Source organism: Phoenix dactylifera, chromosome 5, assembly GCF_051530095.1.
Source record: "Phoenix dactylifera cultivar Ajwa chromosome 5, Ajwa_hap1_PhDact_Kaust_v1.1, whole genome shotgun sequence".
In the NCBI taxonomy this organism is placed as follows: domain Eukaryota; kingdom Viridiplantae; phylum Streptophyta; class Magnoliopsida; order Arecales; family Arecaceae; genus Phoenix; species Phoenix dactylifera.
In genome coordinates this window covers 21,097,208-21,117,353 of record NC_143194.1, presented here as the reverse complement: position 1 = coordinate 21,117,353, position 20,146 = coordinate 21,097,208, and the positions used below count along the sequence as shown (strand labels likewise).

General features: G+C 38.2%; 3 protein-coding genes across 3 annotated transcripts; all 3 read right to left on the bottom strand.

Annotated features, from left to right (window-relative positions):
• Positions 1-311: 311 nt before the first annotated feature.
• Positions 312-1,037, bottom strand: LOC149753488 (uncharacterized). The gene has a single exon (XM_089923531.1). The coding sequence runs from the start codon at positions 1,035-1,037 to the stop codon at positions 312-314; it is 726 nt and encodes a 241-aa protein (XP_089779657.1).
• A 914-nt stretch (positions 1,038-1,951) lies between these two features.
• LOC103713322 (sulfate transporter 1.2-like) lies at positions 1,952-10,760 on the bottom strand. Its single transcript, XM_089930726.1, has 14 exons — positions 10,386-10,760; positions 8,294-8,686; positions 8,153-8,201; positions 7,852-8,059; positions 7,573-7,747; positions 7,409-7,474; positions 7,195-7,308; positions 6,975-7,091; positions 6,765-6,891; positions 6,376-6,662; positions 6,088-6,278; positions 4,215-4,300; positions 4,031-4,107; positions 1,952-3,917 (listed from the first exon to the last, which is right to left on the bottom strand). The coding sequence occupies exons 2-14, from the start codon at positions 8,630-8,632 to the stop codon at positions 3,774-3,776; spliced, it is 1,980 nt and encodes a 659-aa protein (XP_089786852.1). The 5' UTR covers positions 8,633-8,686; positions 10,386-10,760; the 3' UTR covers positions 1,952-3,773.
• A 5,823-nt stretch (positions 10,761-16,583) lies between these two features.
• On the bottom strand, positions 16,584-17,963 carry LOC120111491 (9-cis-epoxycarotenoid dioxygenase NCED1, chloroplastic-like). Its single transcript, XM_089923530.1, has one exon. The coding sequence runs from the start codon at positions 17,565-17,567 to the stop codon at positions 16,584-16,586; it is 984 nt and encodes a 327-aa protein (XP_089779656.1). The 5' UTR covers positions 17,568-17,963.
• Between the last annotated feature and the right edge of the window lie 2,183 nt (positions 17,964-20,146).

The window sequence follows — 20,146 nt, the reverse complement described above, 5'->3', positions numbered from 1 at the left end:
ATTGCTACCCTTGCAGTTCCTTCATTAGATTCCTTCACTTCCTTTTGTTTGCGAGCCTTAAGTTCATGCCACCAATCTGGATAACCATGTAATTTGAAGCAAGTTTCTCGAGTATGTTTCGAGTTTCCACAGTGAGAACAACCACCTCCTTCATTCTCTATTTTTCCTCTAGCCTTATTTAGAGTATTGGGTTTTCCACCGCCAAATATAGAAGGCTTTTGTTTCACCATCTGAAGTTGAGGAACAGTTTTGGCACTTCTGGAAACCATAGCAGCAGCAGTAACATTATCATTGTGTGAAAGCATGACCGATTATCTGATATCTTCTCGTCGGACATATGCATAGGCTTGTTCGACGGTGGGAAAGGGTTGGAGCTGCAACACATCACCCCGAATCTTGTCAAGTCTATCATCTAATCCATCAAGGAAGGCATAAACTCGATCCTCTTGAATAATGGTATTATACTTCTGTATGTCACCAGCACATTCCATAGGATTTGGGCGACGAAAATCTATCTCCCGCCATAGACCCTGAAGACCATTATAGTATGTCTCAATTGATTCTCCATTTTGTCTCATCCGTGATACTTTTCTTTTCAAATCATAGACCTGGGATTTATCATTCCCATCAAAGTAAGTTGTAGCGATAGAGTCCCATACTTGTTTGGCTGTCGTGAATCGAATAAAATTGCCAATCAATGAAGGGTCCATCGAATTGATCAGCCACCCTTTCACAACAGAATTCTCCGTCCTCCACTTTCTGAATGTAGGATCATTAGGTTCTGGTTGAGGTAAGTCACCATTGAGATATCCCAGTTTGTCTTTGCCAGAGATATACATCTCGACAATCTGAGACCAAAGAGCATAGTTTGTTCCGTCAAGTTTGATACCAATCTGTGTAGCAGCTAGATCATTCGTCATTGTTGGAGTCTGGGTTTGGTTGTATGTCAAGGCCTGTGTCATTCTTGTGGTCAAATCTTCCAAGAGAGCAGCCGTATTCGGCTGTCTTTGTTCTATCAGAGCAGTTGGAGTTGCCATTGTCTACAACCTGATGGTTCCTGGTTGCTGCAGAGAGAAAAGAAAAAAAGGTTTAAACTGTCAACAAGCTAAGGGATTCCAAGGATCTCTGCTCTGATACCATGATAACTTTTAGAGAGAAAGATGGGAGAAGAGTTCAATATTTCTTCTTGAATATCGTATACAATTTATACTAGAATAAGGCTATTCCTGCAATCCTAAAGCTGGAAGATAATCAACAAAATCCCATAACAATCGGGATATATATACATGGAAAATAGGAGTAAATCACTCCCTAAAATCTCTCATCTTGATATCGATACAGCTCACGCCAACACTCTCTTCCGCGGAAGAGGTGGTTAATTCTTAGAGGAGATGTGTTTCACTATTGGTAGAAAGCCCACAGGGGCATCGAAGGAGGAGGAGGCAAAGAGAAGAAGGAAAGAGAAGGAGCGGAAGCAAGCAAAGAAGGAAGAGGCAAGGAAGTCAAAGGAGAAGGAGAGGAAAAGAAGGGAGGAGAAGGAGAGAAAGGAGAAGGAAGAAAAGAGGAAGAGGGAGGAGAAAGAACGAGAGAGGAGGAAACAAGAACGAGAGGAAAAGAAGAGGAAGATGGAGAAGGAGAAGAAGAGAAAAGAGAAGCTCAGGAAGGAAAAAGAGCAAAAAAATAAGAGAAAAAAGTTGTGAAATGGCTAAATTTAAAGAAATATCCGTCATATGGAGTTTCATTCCTACTACTGCCTGTCACTCTCTCTAAAAATCACAAGTTTCGCTTATTCTTTCGACTCTCTCTTCTTCCTCTTAACGTATTCCAAAGAGTTAATTTTTAAATTAAAATGAACAGAAAGGAAGTCAAACTCTTCTATCTTATTGTGATTTGTATTTAAATGTACCACTGGAATTAAGAGAGATGAAGAATGGATGGCCACAATTCTTTCTTTCTTTTTTCTTTTTCTTTTTTTTTTTTTTCGGGTCACAACATGAACCGAGGTGTGGAAGAACTAGTCTCATCCAGAGATGACCTACAAAAAATCCGCTCACCGAAAAACTTCTGGCGGGGGATGCTCTGATGCTTAAGTCAAAATGGTATGGAAAGAAGAAATTTGTACAGAAAAAAGTTTCTGAATGAGCTTACCTTATAACCTCGAACAATTCCTTTATATAAAGTAGTCAATTGATCCGTTATCTGATTTGGCGCGACTTGCTTTGAATTGCTAAGTAACGATATTGCCATAATTGCCGGTCTTTATTAGCATGTATAGATTGGCTCCTTGATTTTCACCGAAGTTGTTCACCACGGTATAAACCTAAGTGAAAGAGATCAGTCTAATTCGAGTTTAGGATGTCGAATATTTTTCCCATCACTTTCTAATGGCAAACAAATTAAAGGATTAAAAAAAGGGTAAGGAATAAAGATGCTCCTTCATTTATTCTCAATCTTTACTGGCACTTGTTTTCTTCATTGCTGCATGGTGTCTCGACCGAAGCTTTAATTCATTAAGCTGACTTATCCACACATAACCAACTGCTAGTTATCATTCTTGTGCATGGCTGGATCCAAGTCCTGCAGCGTCTGATCGGTCCTCGGCGATCTTGATAAACATTCAGATGCACTCATCACTTTTAGGAGAGCAGACATCAAGGTGGGAGCAAAGAGCCGTTACTCTGCGGGCCTCCCTGATCACTCCAACCCCCAGGAAGGGCTGGAACCATACAAAGAGGTCCCTTCCCCCATGCTCGATTGGCCAACGCTGCATGAAATGGTATATTGGAATTGCTCTTTCAATGCATTTCCATGGAAATTTTTGCATCAAACTTTGATCTGTTCGATGCAAAACCAAACAAAGATCCTCAGGAGGACAAATGAAAGGTGTTTACTTCGAAAACATCATATAATTAGAAACATATGAAGCAAATGGAGCCCGGGTGGGTGTTCCAAAATAAATAGAGCACTTGAGAGAGAAAGGACTGGGGACTCCAAGTATGCAATGTAATGGCATATAGAATGTATGAAAACGCAAAGCTTTGGACAGCAGGGCCCCACAATACAAGAAGATTGGAAATATCCAATGGCATGCACTTTGAAGAATTGTTCTAGGACATGATATCGGATCTTGGAATGTAAATAAATAACCGGCCATTTCTTTTGGTATAGAGATAACCGACCATTCAAATCAAGAATTTAAGGTATAGATCATGGTTTAGCAATGATGAGTACCCTTTTCTTATACTGGTTTTCTAAATGAACATTGAAAGGAAATAAATAATATTTAGTATATTTCATTTTTTTATGAATTACTTGAGATTATAAACTTTAGTCTTTGAGGGTTATCAAAAGAAGATATTACAAACTTTAACCATTCAAGGTTAGATTATATGTAATTCATATAAAGATACTAAGTTTGTGCAAGCGTGAGTGTGTGTGTGTGTGTGTGTGTGTGTGTGTGAGAGAGAGAGAGAGAGAGAGAGAGATTTGGACTTTCATCTCCAATCTTATCCACAAAACCACAGTTCCAAATCAACCCGCAACTTTAGTAAGTGAACGATCCAAACAGGCAAACTACCCCACTCAGTAATTGAGGTGTCCACGATAACATCACCCTCGCCTTTACCCTCCACCTCCTGTTATAGAGCTCTTGGACTAATCCTTCGACAGGAGCTACTGCACTCATTCTCAGAATTCATTCCAAGTGAGCAATTTTCTCACTTATGTAGCTAATTCAGTAGTTTGATCCTAAGATAACTAGGTTTCTCCTTCCTTCATACATCTTCCCTTGCCTTTGGAACACAAGTCATCACAGCCGCTCCAACTGTCAAGAAGATCATGTCATGGCCTATGAGCTCTGTGAATTTGGCCAAGTGGAGCTTGTCGATCACAATGGGACCAGGATTGGCAAGAACAAGCTGAAAGAAACATACTAAGACTTGTAAGCCATGCTTCAGACCTCATCCCTTTACTAATGTTTGCCATTATTTGAGATATAGTAGTATGGTATGTACCAAAGTTTTGTTCTAACCTGAACGCTGCGCTTTTGAAGACTCTTGTGCAAGTCTTCGAAGGCATGGACACCGCTGGTGTCAATGTCAGTCACCGCTGCAAAGAACGTCAAGTAGTGAATGTTGACGACTAGCATGCATGAGGTCTGCATGAATTTGGAAGATCAGTATAGGAGTAGGGAAACAAGGTGTGAGATCTCTTACGTGACATGTCGACAATCAAGAAATCGATCCTTGGTAGTTGTTTTGCTTCAAGTTGTTCTTCTTCGTCTCTCAACCATCTTAGGATCCTGAAACAGGAGATGACTTGTCGTAAGTTTTCTGCAGTGCTGTTATGGCCGAATCTCTACTTTTAGTTCATTAGTGGGTTGATGCAGTCTGGTTGAAATTTCTGAAGATTGATAACCCTCAACCAAGGTCCGCCGTACCGGTACCGGTCGGCGTACCGGTGGCCGGCCGGACCGGTACGGTACCGGTCCGGTCCGGTCCGTACCGGCCGGTACCGGTCCCGTACCGGCCGGTACTCGGTGGTTTCAAAAACCACAGCGCGCGGCGCTGTGGTTCTAAAAAAAAAAAAAAAAATCATACCGGTGCGAACCGGTTGGTTCGCACCGGTACGAGGCCGGTACGGGCGCCGAACCGGCCGGTACGCACCCGTACCGGCCGGTTCGGATAAAAAACCGGAAAATACCGGTTTTTTATCCGTTCCGGTACCGGTCCACGGCCGGACCGGTACGTACCGGCCCGTACCGGCCGGTACGGACCGGTACGGCATTCCATGCCCTCAACTGTGGTGAGCGAAGGAGCTAAAATTATGATATAACAATTGAAGGTAGTTTCAAGAGGTGAGGGAGAGCTGATTTCGATTTGTCTAGGAATTTTCAAGAAAGTGAGAGTATCAAAGGATACAATCAGTGTTAAAGTTTAAGGAAACAAAATAGAAACAGTAACTTTTCACAGAGAGGCAGCTGCAAGGTATGTCTTGGAGATAGCCTTAACACTCTTGTTCATTAGTTCATAAATGACCATGAGCCACTACATCATATTATTCAATCATTGGTAATGGGTAGGTTTCAGGTTCTATGCAGATCCAAGCACATCCTAAAAGAAGGGTAGGAAAAAATAGAGGAAGCACCTGATGTTACTTAAAATTTCAGTATCCTTAGTGAATTCACGAGAATCATCTGTGTACTCTTTTCTTCTTATTTGTTGCAATGGAATTCTTCATCAAGTTCTCGTGTGAAATTTAGCCTTTGCATGGATAAGTTTCGAGCATCCAAATCCTAAAAATTCAAGCTATACAGAAGAAATGGGGAATCCGTTGAAATACGACGGTTAAAATATAAGAGAAATAATGATGAACAGACAAAAATGACTGGCATGATCGATGGAATTGTGTAAAGGATCTCTTCGGAGCTAGAAAACCAGTATGGATGAAATGAATCACTGTTGGCATTTTTAATTCAGATTCTAGATCTATCTTGGAAGAGCATAACTGAAACATCAGGAGGAACAACGGTACCAAGGGAGGCAACACCAGGAAGTTACAGTTTTTCTTAGATGCTTTTCTAAACTTCTCAACAAATCCTTATGTAAATATTGAGTTATTTTTCTGGATTGCTCCAATTAATGGAGATTTAGAATAAAGAATTGGATGATATAGCTCGGGGGCAGCATTCTTAAAAATTTCAGTTGTCTGGAGCTTTCTCTGAGTGCATACATGTATAATGATGTATAATTCAATCTACAGTATGCAACTATCTCTGAAAAAGAGAAGCAGGTTTTCTGGGCCAGAGCTGCTTCAGTCCTTAGCTGCAGACCTCCAAACATGCATGATGGGCCTCCCTTGCAACTTTACCTGCAGGCAGGTTGAGCTGCAGGGTTCCTAACAACCCCTAATCTCTGGGCGTGTTATTGAAGCCCGGGTAAAATCTCAACATGCATATCTAGCCTCATTTTTATCATGGATATATCATATATGTTTCATGGATATAAAATTAGCAACTAGGAGCCCCTGAATATTAAAAACTAGAACCAAAAGGATCAAATTTATCAAGATGGTAAAATAAGTCATTACCTCTCCTTGACATAATTGGAGTTGGTGAAGTAGATGGCAGAATCAACTCTCACAATCAGAACTCCTGGAACTTTGGTAGCCTCAGGATATTGTTCGATGTTCCTATATATTGAAGTTCTTGGAAGATTCCCAAGTAAAGCTGTTCTTGGCCTTGTTACTTGCAGAAGGATCTTAGCGAGTGATATTGAGACCTATTTAGGGAGAAAATTCATGAAACTGCATTTAGATTCCAATGGAAAGTCTGTCCAGTGAATATTCAAATATTCAAAAGGGTGGCCAGATTCTTACAGCAATTAACAGGCCAATCTCAACTGATACAAAGATCACACCAAGGAAAGCTCCCATGCAGGCAACAAAATCTAATCTATCAACTTTCCAGATGAGAAATGCAGCTTCATAGTCAATTAGGCCAACCACGGCTGATATGATGATAGACGCAAGGATGGCATTCGGGGTGTATTTGAAGAGAGGTGTGATTAGTTCCAAGGTTAGAAGTACTACTGCTGACATAACCATATTGGAGACTGCTGTTTGGCAGCCAGTCATGGAATTTACCGCTGATCTTGAAAAAGATCCTGCATATGAAACCATAATTTTTTTTAATCACTAATCTCAGCAATTTGCTTTCGTGATTATCAACTCCATGTCTGTTTCCAAAGTAAATCAGATATGTTTACCTGTGGCAACATAGCAAGAAGTCATTGAACCAATGACGTTCATAGTTCCCAGAGCTACCATTTCTTTGTTTCCATCCAACTGATAGTCCTTGGCAGCAGCAAATGTTCTCCCAATTGCTATAGCTTCCTGATAAGTCCGCAGAATTTTAGTGCAAGTAAGACAAACATATTTCACTCCTGGCTGGTGATCAAGGTTTATGATTAGCATACCGTCAAAGCTACCATTCCAGCTACCAGTCCAATTCTGAAACCTTTGGTGGCATACGAACCAGTCAGATAAATTTTATTAACAGATGATGTGTTGATGCCTTTCTCTATGTGTTTCACCTTTCATGCATTAGTATTTCAGTTAGTTTCAGCCATGGAAACCCAACGAGAAAAATGACTATATAGCTTCTCATGAATGAATATCACAGAGCTAAGAACTTACAATCTGAACACCATGCTTCTCAGCATGTGTTATGTACACAAAAAAGGTGGATAGAACAACAGAGATCAATGGAGCAATTGCAGGAACCCAGAAAAGTCTCCTTTTCTTCTTTCCCTGTTGATCTCAAACCCATAAGAATCCCAGCAGAAGTAACATTACTAAGTGATCCAATTTTCTTTCAAGCTATTTAAATGAAATGAAACTAGATTCTTACGATGTACTTAGCACACAGAAGGAATGCCAGGAAGGTTGACCCTATCAGTATTGTCTGCCAGTTCCACTGCGAAAGGGTAAATTTCATTGAAGACTATCAATACCACCACAGCAAAAACAAGTAAATCTTTATCTGAGCAAAAAGGAGAGCAATAGATTTCTTACCCCATGGGAAGCAGAGCCCCACACAGACTTCATAACAGAAATTATGTCAGAATTCTTGGTAAAATTTTTTATACCAAGAAATCCTTTTAGCTGTTGAAGAGCAATTGTAATGGCTGCTCCACCCATGAATCCAACAATGGCAGCGTGAGACAGGAATTCAATGAGGAAGCCTAATCTGAAAATGTAGTCATGTGAAATGAGTAGGAGTTGCAAATATAATTGATAATGAAACTAGAGTAGGAAGGCATAACAGGCATTAACAAGAGGGTTAATTCTTACCTGAAGAATCCCAATGCTGCTTGAGTGATACCACAAAAAAAGGTTGCTGTGAATGCAAGCCGGATGTATTCCTCCTTTTCTGTCACAGGATCAAACTCATTCTGAAGAAGAGTACCGAGCAAGAGAGACACGACTGCCACTGGTCCAATAGCCATATCCCTTGAGCTACCCATTACTGCATAAACCAGTGGGGGAACGAAACTGGAGTCTGCAACAATCAGAAAGAAAGAAACCCATCTCAAAGGTTTTGCATAACAAACTAAAAGTTATCATGAAGTAAAACAGTACTCGTAGTACTTACAGAGCCCATATTGTGGGTCCATGTTTGCAAGCTTTGCATATCCAATGTCCTAGTTAGGAGACAAATCTCATGTTAAAAAACTAATCTACTACCAAGTGCTCATAAATACCATACCATATTATTATGTGTGAAGATGGTTACTTGAGGGATGCAGAGACTTGCAATCGTCAGTCCAGCAATAATATCTCCTTTGAGCTTACTAAAGTTGTAGTCTCTTCCCCACTCAAGTATTGGAAAAATAAATTGCAGGCCTAGTATGAGCTTCCTTGATCTGGTTTGATCCTTGTAAGGGTGTAAAGGGTCATCCGCAAACAATGTTTCCTTCAAAGTATCTTTGAACTCTCTAAAGAAATTCCTCCGAGGGGGGAATCCAACCTTGTAGATAGAGTGTGGATTCTCTCTCTGGCCTTGTGAGGAGGGAAGGCTGGCCGCATCCAATTCCTTATTTCCAAATCCATCAGAAATGGAGTGACCCATCATGAACTTGTTTGTCGAGGGAAACAAGAATGCAGTATCAGGGTGTCAAGTTTTAATCTGAAAAAACAAGAATGGCTAGAATAAATGGAGTAGTTGCATACAAACAAATACCATTCAAAGCACAATAATCCAGCCTTTGTTTCTATCATATTTTCTGTTGCACTAAATACAAACTTCCAAGGGAGACCAGCAAAAAAGAAAATCAGTCATAATATACAATGCAGAATGCCATTCAGATACCCTATTCCAATCAAACAGTACAGCCGTTTTCATAAATGTTTATGTTTGAGAAGTAAGCAAGTGAAATATAGAACTACAAAATGTAATTCACATAGACCACTATTACAATTCCAGGTCAGACTTCAAGGTGAGTGAGATATAGCTACAAGTCAAGAACCTAGATTGCATATATACCACATTCAAGATACAGAAAGCAATAGAAAAAAATAATCAAAGATTAGACTTTGGCTAATTTTCTTCTCATACTTCTCCTAAACAAGGTGTGACACTGGGGCTCATAATGTAATAGACAACCATTTCCCCGCAGAAAAGAGTAGAAATGCAATAAGCAATCATTAATAGGGTGTCGGCTTGGAAGTAATTATTGATTACTCTATATTCCTTATTTCTTTTCTAATTCAAAATATGCAATTTCGATCGATGAGAGTGGGCTAGGAATCATATATAGGGAGGGAATCATGAGACAAGACTTCTCTGATTGCGATGCTTTCACAAAGTGAAAGGGCATAAAACTTCCATTAAATGCATAACGCCACCAGGAAAGACACCATTCATGGTTCTGATAATTTGCTCCCCATCAAATTGCAAAATGGTTGCTAATACTACTAAATAAAATATATGAATACCTGTTTCCCCCTATCTATCCATTGAACACTTACAATTGCTATTTGGTTCTTTCATAGCTATCAGAAGGAAAAGTAGATGATGCTTGCATAATCCAAGCACATAGGATGTTTACCGTAATCAAAGACAACTATGCACGCGTAAAGTTTATCCTACAAATAGATAAACATAAGCTAGATCAAGCTTAGTATGATTTGAAAAGGGTCATAGAATCTATCAGTGGATTTTTTTTTTCTCAAATAAGTTGCATCATTTTGCATATAGATGCTCCCCCACAGTTTCGTTTCTATATATTTTCATTTCTAAATTATCTGTTACTCTTAGATCCTACTCCCAAATGAAGACTTTTGGTTACAAAGAAGAAAAAGCAGGGTATAAAACAAAAAATATGCTACAAAACTTCAATGACAGATCAATGATTCCCCCAGAAGAGGGAAAAGGTGTATTTGAAAAATAAAATGTTCGTCAAAATAAAAAAAAAGAAAAATAAAATGACTTTTGTCTCCCTTCCTTTTTTTTCTTTGAGAAAAGAAACAAAGATCAAATTTCCTAATAAAAAAGGGTTATTTTTCATTACTGTTGCGAAAATCCCAAAATTCAAAATAAAATTCCACCATCACCCATTATAAATCTCACCAAAACGCAGCAATCTGGATCAATCAAAAGACTCCAAACTGAATTCCTATAAATTAAAGAAAATAAAAAATTTAATTTGAATCACGTATCATCCCCAATTTCCAAACCTACGAAAGCGACCACATCATTGCAACATCCAAAGAGCCCAGTCTTTTGTCCTCTTTCAATCCTTTTTTGTAGAATATATAGGGAATAAAACAGGGGAGGCAGAGGAAGAACCTAAAAAGAGATTTTAGGAGAGAACGAAAAAGCTCACCTTTTATAAAGCCAAGCAAAAGCCGCAAACAGGAACCTTTGACCATGGCCCGCTAAACAACTTGGCTGCCCCACCACCAAATTTATTATCTTTCACTCCTTTTTTAATCCTTCTCGTTTCTTCCTAAGAATCCCCCCAAGAGTCAAGAGTGAGGACGCGAGCAAAGAAAACCCCTCTAAAACTATGAAATTGAGAAGGTAAATGTGTTTGTACCCAAAAAATAAAGAGAAGGTAAATGTGGAGGGGAAGAGCCCTTCTCTTTAAGATAAAAAGGATTGAATGGAAGACTCCTATATTAGGTAAAAACGTTAAATGGATCAATGATAATTCAACGCACCAGCTGGCGTTACAATTTTGGGTTATCTTGATGCGATACGAAACCATTTTTAAGTTGGAATCCCACACAGAGCGGCCACGAACGATCTGGAACACATGCAAGAATCTCGGAGCGAGGAAAAAGGTCATACAAAAAAAACGTCCAGGTTCAATGAATCTGGTAACCCGACAGCAGTCTACGGTTTAGATTTGGTTTACGCACCCTCTCGCGTTTGCCTTTCTTTCTTTCTTTCTGGTTTTTTTTTTTTTTTTTTTGTGTTTTGAAAAAGTTTCACTAATGGACTTAATGCCAAGCTTCTACCAAAGATGTTAGGTGGGAGAATTACATGGTGCGTTGCATAACTTCATGCAGTCCAACTATGGATGACTGATGAACGCTCTCTCGTCACACCAAGCAATTTTATATACAAATTAAATATCAAATTCTACCATAATGATTGTAGACTGATAGGCATACGCATCATGCAACGTTAATACAAAAATTATTTACTAATATTCATTTGTTCTTGATGTAGTTACAATAGATATTATAATTGTTAGCTATTTTTACAAATTTGTTAGATAAATACTTATTTATGTATCCATAAATTCGATATCATATTTCATGAAACACGTACTTGAGAGTATGCCAAAAAAAATTTAATCTTCAGAGCCTCCCCGTATATAAGAAAATAATATCTATAAGCAATTGGTTTTCTCCTTTGAGCCACACTAGATTTTTTAGCATGCTTCACTTGTAAGATGAAGGCCAAGAGATACTCAAATTCAAGAACCATATCAAGACACTATACAAGGATATATAATAAATTGAGGTTCATGAATTCCAAGAGACCAAATCTCATCTTTCCACCTCCTACACAGGATGCTAACTGGCCACAGTATCCTATTACGTATTTACACCAACTTGTATACCATATTCAAACCCCACACTCAAACATGTGTTGAGAAACATTGCTTATTCTACTTATACGAGGATTCTATTCTTAGTTTTATTCTACTAGAATACTTATGTTTTAGTAGTTATCAAGTCTTATTTTTTAGTGGGTGATAGTTATCCTTATTCTATAGTAGTGATCATGTCTTATCTTTTAGTGGGTAATAGTAATTCTTATCTTTAGTAGTGATCAAGTTTTATTTTTTAGTGGATGTTGAATTTGAGTAGAAATCAAACATCCCACCCATTGATGCTCTACTTAAAGGACCGTTGGTGTCTCCTTTAGTGTGGCGTGAGAAAAGAGAGAGAAGGAGAGACCGAGAGTTGTTCTTCTGGGTAAGGAGTGAGAAAGAGCCTTTTTGTGTGGCTCATTTTTTTTAATTATATATTTTTTCTCTCTCCTAATTAGTTTTCTTCTAGCATCTCTTTTTAATTTTTTTTTGTTTGGTGTTTGTTCTAGATCTTTGGCCAATACGGTCGATATACTCTGCATAGTGTGCCCTTTTACATGGTATCAAAGCCATAGGCTTAAAGATCAGTTATTTGTGTGTTCGTAATTCGGCATAGTTGAAGAGCTTCTAGTAATTCGCTGTGCGGCGGTGTAAATGTGTAGATCATATTTGGCGATTCAAGAGATAAATCATCATGACTGAAGATACTACAATCTCTAGTATTGGGATAAAAAAATTGAATAACACTAATTATGTGCATTGAAAGGCCTGCATCAAATCTTATTTGATTAAGCAAGATTTATGGAAGATTGTGAATGGAACAAATACAGTAAAGCCACCAGAAACTCCTGATAATGCAGAAGCGAGAAAAAAGTGGAAGATCAAAGCTGAAAATGCCATATATATTCTTAGGCTTAATATGGATGAAGAAAATCATCAACATATTTAAGATATACAGGAGCCGAAAATAGTATGGGATATTTTTGCTGCTCTCCACTCGAAGTCTAATGAGGCTCGGCTTCAATATTTAGAGAACGAGATTGGTGTTCTCAAATAAGATAATCTTACAATCTCCCAATATTTTCTTAAAAAAAAAAATTGTTTGATGAGCTTGATCTAAACTCTCGTTATGGTAAAAATGAATGGCATAGACTGTCAGTTCATGGTTTGAATAAGGAGTATAGTGTTTATATGCTTGCTATTTCTGAATGGACTCAACAACCTACTTTAACAAAGTTAGAAAATATACTTATTAATCAAGAAGCACTTAATACTTAGATGCGTGATTTGACTATATTCCCTAAAAAAAGAGAGCTTATTTTTTGGGAGTAAAAATCAAAATAAGAAGTGGAATAGTAAATTTAAAAATTTAGAAAAAAAGCCAGTTTGAGAATTTGAGAAGGATAAAAATTCTAATCAGAAGAAAGATTACAAATTCAAAGGGAATTGTCATAGGTGTAGAAAATTTGGCCACAAAATTCAAGATTGTAGGGTGAAGCTCAAACAATCTAATATTGCATCCTTTACTTCAGATAATGGGAGAGAGAAGAAAACTAGTAGTTAGGCTCTCACAACTTCTATTGTTGATTTCAGTTGTCTCGATAGCTAGAATGCATGTATTTCTACTTCTTGTCACGTGTTAGATATTAATGTTGCTCATAATTGAATTATTGATTCTGGGTGTTTTAATTATTTGACCGATCATAGAAAGATATTTGATTCTCTACGTGATTATATTGGTTCTGATGCTATTGCTACTGTCGATGATTCACTTTATTCTGTCAAAAATATTGGTGATTTATCTCTCATATCATCTACTTGTTCTTCTATTTTCGTAAATAATGTTTATTGTGCCTGGCATGAACAAAAATTTGACTTTTGTTTCACAAATCATCGACAAAGGGTATTATGTTTAATTTGAACCTGACACCGCGAAGATTTATGCTAATGTTAAAGCTTCTGAAAAGTTTATTACTCCAGGCAGGAAAGTGAACAAGCTTTATGTCATGTCTACCGGTAATTCTTATGTTGATCGAACTCTTAAGCATGATACTGCTGATTTATGTCATGCTAGATTGGCTCATGTGAATATGTCAGACTTCAAGATATGTAGAGCAGGAGACTAGTTAATGGGCTTCCCAAGATGAATGTCAATACTAGCACTATTTGCATTGATTGCCAGTATGGAAATATGCATTCAGATCTCACAGAAATGATTAGTACTTCATCTTTTATCAGTTTGAGGTATGCAGTTATCTTTACTAATGATTTCTTTAGATATTCTTGGGTTTATTTTGTTAGAGAAAAGTCAGAAGTGTTTGAGAAATTTTTCTAATTTAAGAATTTGGTTGAAAATATCTTTAAATTAAAAATTGGTTGCTTAAGAACCGATGTTGATGGAGAATATATTTCAAAGGAATTCTCTAACTATCTGATGAGATATGGCATTACTAGACATTTTACTTGCCTAGGTACTCCTGAACAGAATCGTGTGGCAGAAAGAAAGAATAGACATCCATTTGAGGCCATCTATAGTATGATTTATACAAAATATGTGAAGCATGAATTTTGGGCAGAATGCATGCAGACAACGGTTTACATTCTTAATAGGACACCTTTGAGAAGTATTGATAATATGACTCCATATGAAAAATTGTTTGGAAAATGTTCTGATATTTCTCATCTTTGTGTGCTTCAATGTGTTTGCTTTGTGCATGATTATGATGTATTCTCTAATAAGTTAGATAAGAAGTCTGTTAGATGTATGTTTCTTAGTTATGATGAGGCTACGAAAGGCTGGAGATGCATTAATCCTAAAACAATGAAGATTTATATCTCCAGACATTTTATTTTTGATGAGAGCTCTTCTTGGTGGTCTTCTGATGGATCCTATTTCCTAATTGGTAAGTTTAGATCAGGATGAGGACTTAGTATCTCAGAAGGATGTTGGTTCTACAAAAATTGGTGAATCTTCTTCCCCTTCTTCAGTTCAACAGCCAGAGCCTTCCTCATCTTTGCTATTTTGGGTACTCTTAAAAGTTCATAGAAAACTGGAGTGCATGCCTCAAATTCTAAGAAAAATGAACATGGTATTAGAGAAGAAGAAGACATGAAGTTGAACCTGAAGCTTTCGAGGATCTATCACCATTGTAGAAAAGCAAAAGAAAGAAGAAAGCAGTTGACAGGTATGGAGATTGGAATTATTCTTCTATTACTTATTGTTATGCTTCTACTATTGTTGATCAGCAAGAACCAACTTCATATGATGAGGCTAAAGGCATTGGTGTTTGAGAGGATGCCACAAAAAAAGATACTTCAGCTTTTAATAAGAATGAGACATTGGATTTGGTTTCTTTACCTAGTGGTGTTTCTCCTATTTCTTGTAAGTGGGTTTATAAGGTAAAGAGGAAGAGTGATGGCACTATTGAACGCTACAAAGCTACGCTTGTAGCAAGAAGATTTTCACAAAAGTATGGAGTTGATTTTGATGAGATCTTTAGTCCAGTTGCAAAATTAACTACTATCAGAGTACTTATTCCCTTAGCAGCAAGCAAAAGTTGGTGGTTGTGGAAGATGGATGTCAAGAATGCTTTCTTATATGATGATCTTGATAAAGATATTTATATGTTGTAGCCTCCTGATTCTGCTGACTCTTCTCATCTTGAGTTTGTTTGCAGACTTAGGAAAGCTTTGTATGGTCTCAAACAAGCACATAGAGCATGGTATGGAAAAATTATAGAGTATTTGTTATTTTGTAGCTATTCTCTATCTTCTGCAGACTTTAGTTTATTTGTAAAGTATATTAGTAAAGGTATAGTAATTGTTTGCCTTTATGTGATGATTTGATTGTTACTAGTGATGATGTTGATGAGGTCTGCAATGTTCGTGGCTAGCTATCTATTAGGTTCGAGATGAAAAAACTTGGTGAATTGAGATATTTCCTTGGCATTGAAGTAGCTAAGCTTAAGAATGGCTATTTTATTTGCCAAAGAAAATATACTGTTGATTTATTGAATAAGTATGGACTGGCTAATTGCAAGAATATGTGGATACCAACTAAATCAAATTTAAAGTTGAGTAGAGAGCATAGCAAACTTCTTGATGATCTTATTATTTATAGACAGATTTTGGGTAGTTTGATCTACTTAACCATCACAAGGCCAAATATTTTTTATGCAGTTAGCATTGTCAGCCGATATATGTAGTGTCTTCAGTGGCCACACCTTGATGTAGTTTTACAGATCCTGAGATATATTGCTAAGACTGTTGATTATGATATTTTATATACTAATAATTCTTTAGTCAAGTTAGTATGTTTAACAGATGTAGACTATGCTGGTGATATAGGCACACGTAGGTCTGCCACTGGTTATTCTTTTAGCTTAGGACTTGGTAGTGTTTCTTGGTGCCGTAAGAGACAACCTACTATTTCATTATCTTCTACAGAGGTACAGTATCATGTGGCTGTGATAGCAGTTCAGGAATTAACTTGGCTCATAAGGTTGCTTGATAATTTAGGTTAGGATACTGACTATATTGTTCCTCTTTATTGTGATAATGAGAGTGCAATCCATTTGGCGAGGAATCTGGTATTTCATGTAAGGACAAAGCACATTAAAGTTCATTATCATTTTATTAGAAAAAAATTGCAGATTAAGAGGTTGATTTGCTTTCAATTTCTACAAAGGACCAGCTAGCAAATATCTTCACCAAAGGATTGGCAGCCAAGCGGTTTGAAGATTTGCGCAGCAAGCTCAAGGTTGTCAACATAGACTTCGCAATGAGAGAGAGTATTGAGAATGATTGCTTATCCTACTTATGCTGGAATTCTATTTCTTATTTTATTCTACTAGAAAACTTATTCTTTAGTAGTTATCAAGTCTTATATTTTAGTGGGTGATAGTTTTTTTTATTCTTTAGTAGTAATCAAATCTTATCTTTTAATGGACGATAGTTATCTTTATCTTTTAGTAGTGATCAAGTCTTATCTTTCAGTGGACGTTGAATTTGAGTAGGAATCAAACATCCCACCCTTTGATGCTCTATTAAGAAGGACTTTTGGTCTCTTCGCACGAGAAAAGAGAGAGAAGAAGAGAGTGAGAGTTGTTCTTCTCGATCAGGAGTAAGAGAGAGGGAGCGATGGATCCGGATCGGGGGAAGCTGCCCATCGGGGGATATTGTTGGAGGCGATGGAGGAGAAAATGAAGGAGTACGCTCCAAGTACGGGGGGATAACGTCGTCTTTGCCAATCCTTCCATCCTCGATAGCGTCCTCCAGGACAATCGCACCATCGACGGCCGGCGTCATCCAAGAGCCGACGACGACGACCTCACCGGTGCCGGGATCCTCCCATGCGTTCCAGAGGTGGAAGCAGAAGCAGTCCGCGACGTCGACCCACTTCCAACGCGTCTGCGGCGTGCTTGGAAGTCCCAAACAGGAGGTCTTGCTCCGGTCGTAGACGACCAGCAAGCCACCGCGGATCATCTCCTGGATCTTGAACCCCACCTGCTGGTCGGGGATCACGACGAAATTCTCAGTGATGGCGAAGTCATGCATCATGGTCGGCTGGTCGAGGGGGATCTCGACGTCGGGTGACTTCTCGCCGGCAGGGGAGAAACGGAAGTACTTGAGATATGGCTTCTGGATGACGACGTAGCTGAGAGCGAAGAGCTCACAGGACACGGGGTCGAGCTTTGGGTGGGCGATCATGGCGGAGTGGAGCTTGCCGTCGAAGTCGTAGCGTCCGACGGTCTCGAGGTCGCTAGAGGGGGTGACGCGGACGTGGTAGGGGAAGTCGTCCTCCGACATGGCGAGGGGGCGGTCGTGGAAGTAGATGAGCCCGGCGTTGGCGACGCCGGTGCTTTTGGAGGGGTCGACGAGGCCGGTGAGGGCGTGGAGCTCGCCGATGGCCTTAGGGAAGATGGGCCGCCCAAGGGCGTGCTCCTGCCAGAGGCGCTCCATCTCGGTGAAGCGGCACGCGTAGCTGGCGGCTCCCTAGGCTCCCCTGTAGCGCCCCTGCCCCGATTACACCGGAAGACGAGGAAGCCGTCGGTAAAGGATGCCCTGAAAGTTCAGAGACTTTGGTATACCTGGTGGTCTGAAGGACGGCACCATACAATCAGAGATACTGAACATGTGATAGTATATTTTATATAATCTTCAGTATGAATATACTTGCAGAATAGTATATGTATCATATTTCGGAAATATAAATATGTGAACAATATTATCTTGAATTTCATAGGAAATTTAGAGTGTAAGTAGAAATTGATTTGACAAATTGACGCAGGGGAAGCCGGTCAAGGCGAGCACGTCGTCTTCGATGAAGGATGGAAGAGAAAGAGCAAGCACATTGCTCTCCTGCGATCACACTAATAGAGAACTTGTGAAACAATACTTCAATGATCCCAATAAAAAGGAGTGGGGCCTTTATATAATAAGGACGAGCTACACATAAGTAGAAAGACAAGAAAAATAAAGCAAAATTTTAGCACAATAATTCTAAAAATGCTGAAATGATTCAATGGGTTGGTTGAAGCAAAATCTTAGAGCAATAATTCTAAAAAATGCTGAAAAGATTTCATGGGTTGGTTGGCAAAGATTCAATGGGTTGGCTGAAGCAAAATCTTAGGACAATAATTCTAAAAAATGCTGAAAAAATTTAGTGGGTTGGTTGGCAAAGATTTAATGGGTTGGTTGGCCTTTTCTTCTTTAATTGGATTCTCCAAACTAGGTGTGACTGAGATGGCAGGTAGGAAATTTAAAGTGGACGCCTTGGTTGGCCTTTTCTTCTTTAGCTGGATTCTCCAAACTAGAGGCGATTGAGATCGCGGGTAGGAGATTTGAAGTGGATGCCTGGATCACAAGTGCATATAACTTGTAAATGAGACTGATGAGTATGGTTTGGATTAATTTAGCCATAGGATGGCAACCTCGAGCTTATGCATGGGATAGCCTCCACAGATTTATGCGTGGTATAATGTCCATGGACTTATGCATGAGATTGTCTGTCTTGGACTAAGTTATGATCTCGGTTAGTCCAAAATTGAAAAAATAATTGATATGAAATCTAGAAATCGAGTTAATGAAAAACAAATAATATGACATAAGAATTTGTTGTTGAACAATTAGTTAAATTTGAGATATATATATATATATATATATATATATATATATATATATATATATATATATATATATATATATATATATATATATATATATATATATATATATATAATCTTTTGATAAGATGATAATAAGAGCTTATGTGCATAATTAATTGTATGAGCTTTTTGAGTATCGATATGATATTCATATTTTCATTTTACCTGAAATTATTCATGTGATTGTTTTTCTATTATTTATGTTGCAGCAGCTCAGGATTTTTACTGAACTGGAAAAGCTCATATTCTTTCTTGTATTTTTTTTCTTTCAAAATTGTAGGTTGCGTAGTACTTGGCTAGTTAAGATCATAGGTAAGAAATGAATAGATAGAACATCTTTATTTCCAGTTGGATGAATGAATCTGATAATTTTATATAAGTTTGTTGTTTATTATGAATTGAGATCATTTTTGTTCATAGATAATGAGGTTGTGATAAGTTTTTTAGCTCTAGCATATTCTTTAGGGCTCTATCCTAAAGAATGTGCAGCCGTGTTATATGGCCGGCTTGAGTTGCAGGTTTGGAAGGTGAAAGAAATGTAGTTCCCCCAAAGACCAAATATGCCGGTTGCACCTTTTTCTCAGCCACACAAGGCCCACTTTCAATTTTGGTGGGTCCTTGGCCTCGTTACGACGGTATTAGGTGATCTTGATCTCATAAGTATCAACCCTCAAGCATTAATTGGATTCTCGAAAGGTCTATTTGTATAGATGATATACGGCGTAGTATTGGATAACAACTGGAGTGCTCATAAAGATAAATTGATCGATAGGCCCTCGAAGCTTTTGGTAGACTGTTCAATTAGACATAACCAATGATATGGAAATGTCTTTTCAAAAAAAAAAGAAAAAGTCAGGGGAGAAAATGTTTGAAAGTAGAAAGTAGAAAAGAAAAGAAAAACATTTCAATCAGTCGATCAACAGCTCAATCATCTAGCCAACTTCTTATCCCAGTATAACAGTAAGAAAATCATTGACATTGCACTAAGTTTTCAGGAACCCCCAAATAGAAATCATCTTTTGCAAATAACTCGTCATTCCTCGAGTGAACAACGCGCTTGAGGTCTATGACTTCTGCCACCTCTGACCTCTCCAATCTCTTACGTATGTTTCCAACTCTCCAGTCTAGCATCTTTTTGCAAAGCTTAGCCCTCAGTATGGTCTTTGTAGGTTGGTTAATATTCACTTTATATTCACATAATTTTCATTTGAAAGTAATCAGTTCAGATTCATATAAAAGATACCAATTCTATAGTCCAGATCTACACTTGTTCTATTTCTCATGAAATTCACATTGTTATATCTCTATCCAGTACTGTTCAAGTATGTTTCTTTTAATTACTACCCAATACTGTCTCTGAGATGTTCAATAAAA